This window comes from Mangifera indica, chromosome 10, assembly GCF_011075055.1.
Source record: "Mangifera indica cultivar Alphonso chromosome 10, CATAS_Mindica_2.1, whole genome shotgun sequence".
Lineage (NCBI taxonomy): Eukaryota > Viridiplantae > Streptophyta > Magnoliopsida > Sapindales > Anacardiaceae > Mangifera > Mangifera indica.
Genome location: NC_058146.1, coordinates 7,122,321 through 7,129,912, shown reverse-complemented (window position 1 = coordinate 7,129,912; position 7,592 = coordinate 7,122,321). Strand labels below are relative to the sequence as shown.

Here is a 7,592-nt window from a genome sequence, read left to right as displayed (position 1 = left end):
ACAAAATAATAGTTTTATCCTTAATCCTAATTAAAATTTTTATCATAAATTTACTTATAAATTAGTATTTAAGTTTTTATAAATTGAAAATGAAAGTTCGAGATTTCAATATACCTTAGGTGGGTGGGAAGAAGTCTTTCAGCCTTTTCTCCTCGTCTTTTTCCCCTTCTTTCTTTTATTTGAAGTAACTTTACCATTTTTTTAATGTAAAGTCAAAATTTTTACCCCTGCCCCCACTTTACTTCTCCAAATGTAAGAACTTTATTTGTCATCTAAATCTCAATCCTCAACCTTAGGTCTCTTTAGTTGAAAACTTGGCTGGACATTGGAAGAAAGATAACTTCAAAAACATTGTGAGTAAATTATGTTTTGGTGCAACTATCTATTACATTTGGAAGGTTAGAAATGACATTTACTTTGGACGAGTTGGACTATCCAAGGAGAGAATAACCATGCTTATAAAAGAATGTGTTAGAGAACGGGGTGGCTTACTTGGATAACGTTAACAAGTCTAATGAAAATGAGTCCATCGCCAACAATTGGGGCATCCCTCATTTAATCTTTATGCATACATTTTGTGTTGAGTTTGGTCCCTTTGGGTGTTGTGTTCCCATTATTTGGTTGATAACTTTCTTATGGGTAGTTGCTCCTATAAAGGATGTGGTGTTGTTTTGATCTTCTTTTGTGCCCTTGATTGGGTGTTTCTATTGGGTTATTTGAGTCTTTTAGCATAACCTAGGGACTTGTCTTAGGTATGTTTGTCCTAAGCTTAATTTAGGGGTTTTGTCCTAGATAAGCTTTTGTACATTCTCCTTCTCCTTGGCATAAAATTATTAATTATAAAAAAAACTTTATTTGTCTTCATCTACGAAATTACGAGATTGCCATTACTCTTTCTATTTAACCTTCTTTCACTTTCTTTTTAAAATCCATTTAAATTAATTTGTCTTCATTTTTTGCCCTACGGAAATTCATAAAAAATAATGTAATATCATCTATATAATTAGACAAATTAACAAAAAGTCAGCTCTAAAAATAAATTAACATAGCTAAAAAAAAAAAAATAAACCAATCATCTCATGATTGATTTGTCATCAATTTTGATTTAAGTCTCTTGGTTGGACTTAAATATATATATATTTTAAAACCAGTAATAATATTGCTCTATTCTAAAAATATGCTTCACATTCTTTGATTATTCTAAAAATTTTATCTTCAAATATAATATTATCTATTTTTTATTTATTATATAAAGTGCAATAATAATTATATTAGATTGGCTGTTAATATTATTTATATATAGTTAAAAAAAATTAAAAAAAACAGACAAAAGGTGTTATTGAACTATTTGTAGATAAACTCAGTTAACGAAGATCCCATCTGAACCGTACATTGGTAGTCAATCAAATTGACCAAATTTCCCAATCCCAAAATGATACTATTTTAGAAGCCATAAATCACCATGTTTTTCCTAATATATACATATTTGTTATTTGCCTGCTCCTTTAATTATTATTTTCTTCACTCCCAAACTCAAGAAAACAGTCAAATCCAAGGGCTATGGGGTTCTCTATCTGGCTCTCTCGCTTACGCAGCTTGTCCTCTTCCTACTTCAGTTTCTCCGATTTCCGGGCTTCCAGAAACGTCCGAAATCTTCTCACATCCAACGCCGGTAACACAAGTAGCAGCGGCGGCAGCTCGAGAACTAAGCAGCCGTTTCTCTTGTTATCGAGCTCTGTGATTCCTTTGGCCGTTTCTGTTTCGGCTATTCAATTGCAATCTTCGTTTCCTTCTCTCTGCGATTCCTCCACTTACGATTCTCGGTATCTCTCTCTTCATTTTTTTTAAAACTTTTCCTTGTCGAGTAAAGCTCGCTGGACCATAATAAATGATCTGATTCTAGGAGAATATAAAATTTAGCTTATCGTTCCTGTAACATTACTGGAGCGATACCGATTACTGCAGAAGGTAACGGAAGTTACTGAACAAATAACTGATTTCGGTGGAATATAAAATGTTGAGTATCGGTCCAGTATACTGGACCGGTAACCGGTTTCCATAAAGTATAAAATGTTTTTAGTGTTTTAAATTCCGCACTACTGGGAATTTAAGAATCGTTTAACTAGAATAACATTGGTACTGTAACGGTACTGGACCTGTAACTGATTTCTGAATGAAAGAAAATGCTTTTGTGCTCATTGTTTGTGCAGCTACTCATTCTAAAATGGTTTAGGGTAACTAGAATGGCCCAGTAACTTCGGGTCCAGCACCGTATGACCACGTTTTTTATATTATTGTAATCGGTTTAGGTCATTCAGGTGATGTTTTATATTATAAAAGTGAAAATGGTCGTTATTGTGTTGATTATGACTCTGGTTCGTTATTCCGATTATGTGTTTAGAGGCATAAGCATTGGTGGGAAAGGAAGTACAGAATATGAAGTAAAGGGATCTCACAAGGAAGTTTCACAGGAGATTATTGATGAACTAAAGGACATTTGTCAAGTATGGTCTTTTGTATTTGTCTTTTTTTTTTAAAAAGGATTTTTAATATGTCTCATAACTTTCCAGTGAAATATATGGAAATGATGCCCTTTTAGCTTGAATGTAGTGATGAAAGTATTAATTAGCTTATTTTTTATTAATTGGTACAGGATAATGTAACAATGGATTATGATGAGAGGTACTTCCATGGAAAACCACAAAATAGTTTTCACAAAGCAGTTAATATTCCTGATATCATTGTTTACCCGAGGTGAGATGCTTCTTCAGTCATTGTCTTGTGTTCTTATTTGAGTGCTTCTTGTGTTTATCCCAGTTAATTTACTTTTACTTGATTTGTTCATCAAAGAGGTGCAAGTAAGTGATAAGTTGAACATCTTGCAAATTTATTTCCATATTCCACGGGGATTTAAGAATCAAAAGGTTCTTTTAGATGCCTACTATTTGGAAGTTAGTTGCTCTGGTTCTCATATTGTCTACAATAAATCTTTTGTATTTTTACTAAATGTTGCCTGATAGTTATTTCTGTTTTGCTTTGATTATAAATTTAATTTGCTTATAAACTTGTGAGGTAACATGTTAGATTTTGATATATTTTGGAACCATATTCGGGTGACATGTTTCTTTATCTTAAATTTCAATTAATTAATGAGTGTTTATGAGAAAATCAAGTTCAAGTAAGAGGAAGCATCCATTATTGGTCTGTTCTTGTGTGCACAAGTAGATCATTCAAAAATGAACCTCAAGTATTCGGTTGAGTGGTTAAGACCTTTTGTTCCAACAAGGTTGGGGTTTCAACCTCCCTTACAACCATCTAATTGGTATATTGTATAAAAGTTTCTTTTTTACAAGATTTGAACCCAACACATGGGTCTCTTGGAATTTGTAGGTACTAAAAAAAGAGAGTATCATGTAGCACTCATTTTCTTGATTAACTATACTTATTACAAAATTTTACTCCTTTATCTTGAATGGTTGTTGTGTTTTGAAAGTATCAGGGTTGTCATGAAAGCTTGTTGCAGTTTTAAACATCCTTTGTGCAACCTCTGAATATAGATTAGTAATAGTACTTCTCATAGATCCTTGGATGTGATTATTAATTTCAAGTGTATGGAAGAGAGCTAGAATAAGTTTAAAGATAGATCTCTCAAAGTTGCATGTTGTCTAAGTTGGAATATCTCCTCTTGTTTCATTATTTTCCACGAAATGTTTTGATTTTTAATTTCTTTATGCAGGTCTGAAGAGGAAGTTTCCAAGATTGTAAAATGTTGTGACAAACATAAAGTATGAGCTCTTTATTTTCAACATATTAGTGAAAGATGCCATGAAAATATTAGCTTCTTCTTCTAATGGATAGTTCTCATTATAAACATTTTATATTTCATGCTTGTAGATCATATGGTATAATATAATGACTGAAATTTCTCTAACTAAATCTAAAGATTTGACCCTTAACTTTCTAACAATGTCCAAACATCTTGATTCTCATTTATTGACATGTTGGGGAGTTAACAAGATTGATAATGTCCAATTGTGAACAAAAAGAAGAAAAATAGTAAAGAACAATTGCAATATTATCTTCTTGTACCTACTTGTTAGGCTTTAGAGTGGTTGGATTCTCTCCCAAAAATTTCTCTTCTTTCCTTTTTCCTCTCTCCTTTATTTAACCTTCCAAATCCTTTTCAACCTGATGACTCTTCATTTCTTCCTCCAACCAATAGTTTTGGGCTTGCGTGAAAGCACCATGCCTTCCACTCTCCTCACTAGCCACATGGCTCTCCTAATGCATACTTGCAACTCTTGAGTACCTCATGCCACGTAAGTGAGCATCAACTGATCCAATGCCATTGACCATATTTCTACGTTGACACACCTTAGTCATCAAGGTTCTAACATTACCCTGTCCACCTTGTCTTCAAGGTGAAAGTGAGGGAAAAGTTCCTTGAAAATTGAGTAGGATTCCTAAGAATTTTCACAATTAGGCAAGTGATACCACTTCACCAAAATCTCAAGCACTCCTTGTGGAGAGTAATGAAAGTCTTTCACGTTAGAAGGCTACAACTCAAGCTTATCATCCTCAAACAAGTGGGTGGGTGGTGATAGACTCAAGATAGTTGAATCAAAATGCTTCTTTAATTGGGATATATGAAAATAAGGTGGATCTTCGTGGAGGTAGGCAAGGCCAAAAGGTATGCATGCTTCTTTAATTGGGATACATGAAAACATGGTGGATCTTTTTGGAGGTAGGCAAGGCCAAAAGGTATGCAACTACTCCCATTTATTTTGGTACCTTGTACGACCCATAAAAGTATGTACTAAGCTTTTAGTTAGGGCAAAAAGTTGAAGAATGAAAGCAACAAGGCAACAACTTGAGAAACACAAAGATATCTACCTCAAAACTCACCTTTCTTCAACCATTATATGTAAACTTCCTCATCTTATTTTGGGCCTTGGACAAGTTATCTTTGAGTTCATCCAAAATGAGATTTCTTTCTTTGATTATCATGTTGACTTCCTCTACCTTGGACTCTTCCTCAGGCAACCAAAGTAGTGTAGGTGGATTTCTCCGTTTTATAGCTTGAAATGAGGTCATATTGGTAGTGTTTGTGAAAGTAATATTGTACCAGTATTCTACCCATGCTAGCCATTTTGGCCACTGTGGAGGTTTCTTGAAGCAAAAACACTGATGTAAGTTTCCAAACTTCAATTCATGACTTTCGTTTGCCCATCTATTTAAGGATGATTAGTAGAGCTAAATTTTAATGTAGGGCCTACAAGTTTGAAAATCGTAGTCCAGAAATTACTTAAGAACAAACGGTTTGTATGCAAAATTATCGCGTGTGGTACAAATGAGCAAAACTTATACAAACCTCAATAGTAATCAAAGAGACAAAATATCAATATTTACAGGAACCAACTCTAGAAAGTCTAGCAACCAGGTTCAATCACGAAAACCATGACCCAATGATTATATGAACCACAAACTAGATGTATATTAAAGATGGTAGGATGCTACTCCCAAAAAAGAGTTGAGAATATAGGGGATAAGTCTAGGATTGATCGACGTAAGTATGCACTTGATGAGACCCGAAAAGTCTTGTGAAGAACAAGGGAAAAACTTTTTATTTCAAGCTTAAAAATTAAAAAAAATATATGCTTTCTTTAGGATTCCCACGTTTTTATCCCTCAAGAGAATAATAAAAACCCTAATTTAACTAATAATAGGTCTAATAAGCCTAAAAAGTATGGGCTAAAATCAAACAATGTCTAGCCCAATTACTAAACATGAGTTTTCATAATAACATATAATTAAACTAAGACCCAATTAATATAATTAAGGCTAAATAACATAAAACAAGCAGCCCAAAGTAATTAAGGCCAAATATTCCAAGTCTAGCCTAAATAGTATGTAGACTCCAAGTAATTCAGTCCAAAACTCCTTCAACTTTGATGTTCTTGCACTTGAATGATATTTTCAAGTTTTGATGATGCTTTCAATGCCTCCAAGTTGCCCAATCCTTGTTGTGCATGACTTTTAGCCCAAATCTCTTGAATGAGCCCATTTATAGGTTTTTTCATTTTCTTCACTTTGGCCCTAGTCATTGGTCTCCCCATAGGCAAAGGATCATTGCCATTGCTTTGACAAGTTCCTTGCTTGTTTCCTTGGTGTCTATCATTCCCACTAGTTCATCTTCCTCCACCATTTCATCCTCAACTTTATCCTCGCACGCAAGCATCAGTCAATTGTCAAAATTTGCGACGGTGGTTTGGACCAACTTTTTGTTGCACTTAAAATAGAGCCTTTCTCTATTTTTGATCAAAACTCAACATCTGTCAACCTCTTGAAAGTTCCTTTACTTCACGAATTGGAAACAGATCAACTGGAGCTTGTAGGACCTTTGTGTATCTTAATTGTGGCCTTTTTGGGTTTATTTAGTTTGGTGAAATTAGTGGATAAGGAACAACTGTGGCCTAAGTTATTGACCTTTGAGCCTATCTCCAATGTGAGCCTAAGCTACTTGTAACTATTGATCGTGGAAAACAATTGGGCTTTGAGCCTCCTTTGTTTTTAATAGCCCAATTTTATTTACAATCTTTTGACCCCTTTCAACACCTTGTCCAAAGTCTTTAGTCCAAACAACCTCATCTTGGCTCAAATGTCTTCATGCAACCCATTTACGAAAGCCCTTGAAAAGCTTATTCGATATATCAAGAAGTAATGCCAACAACAACTCAAATATGCATCTGTAATCTGCTATTGAATTCGTTTACATAGAGATTATAGCTCTTTGTGGGGTGTGTCATCCTGTGAAGGACAAAACTGTTGCAATAATCACACTTTAAAATCATTCTAGCCAATGAACGACAATCTTTCTTACTTCTTCAACTTTTAGTTTAGAGCTATCCTTTCCATACAAACAGTTGTTGACTCAAACCATTGAGTATCAATAATCTGATTGATCATAAAATACCTTTTAGCCTTGAATAACTATCCTACTTGATCCTCCCAAGTGAATACTTACAATTCCAAACATTGGTTTGGAGTTTCTCTCATCTTAGATTACTTGTATTCCATTACCGTTGCCTTACTAGTTGTTTGAATATTCGTTGCCGCAAATGGACTTCACCTTGTTGGAGGAAGTGATGTATTATCTCTCACCGGAGTTGTGCCTAATGATGATAAAGGTATTCCATCAAAGCCTTCCCTCTTTTGTCACTATTGAAGAACAATTGCTTCAAATCCTTTAGGTATTCCTTCACTGTTTTGACATTAGTATCTAAATTGCCTAACCTTGAGTCCATTTCGTCCAATCTCTCCTTCACCACATTATCTCTTTCTCCACTCCTTCAACTCTCCCCTCCATTCTTGTCCAGACCATACCCTTGAACTTCATGGTTCTGACGCCAACTTGTTATTAGAATTGGTTAAGTCTAACCATAATGGAAAAAAAATCAACAGTAAAGAACAATTGTTGTACTATCTTCTTGTACCTACTTGTCAGGCTTTCGAGAGGCTAAAGTCTTCCAAAAATTTCCCTCCCCTTCTTTCTTCTCACCCTCCAATGTTTTTTCAACCTGATGACTCTTTAT

General features: G+C 34.4%; 1 protein-coding gene across 1 annotated transcript in view; it reads left to right on the top strand.

The window, feature by feature from the left end:
* Positions 1 to 1,500: 1,500 nt before the first annotated feature.
* Positions 1,501 to 7,592, top strand: part of LOC123227572 (D-lactate dehydrogenase [cytochrome], mitochondrial) — a 31,172-nt gene continuing 25,080 nt past the window's right edge. The window contains exons 1-4 of the mRNA XM_044652618.1: positions 1,501 to 1,823; positions 2,402 to 2,504; positions 2,654 to 2,754; positions 3,737 to 3,785. Of these exons, the coding sequence (XP_044508553.1) occupies positions 1,561 to 1,823; positions 2,402 to 2,504; positions 2,654 to 2,754; positions 3,737 to 3,785 (516 nt within the window). The 5' untranslated portion in view covers positions 1,501 to 1,560. The remainder of the gene's footprint in view (positions 1,824 to 2,401; positions 2,505 to 2,653; positions 2,755 to 3,736; positions 3,786 to 7,592) is intronic.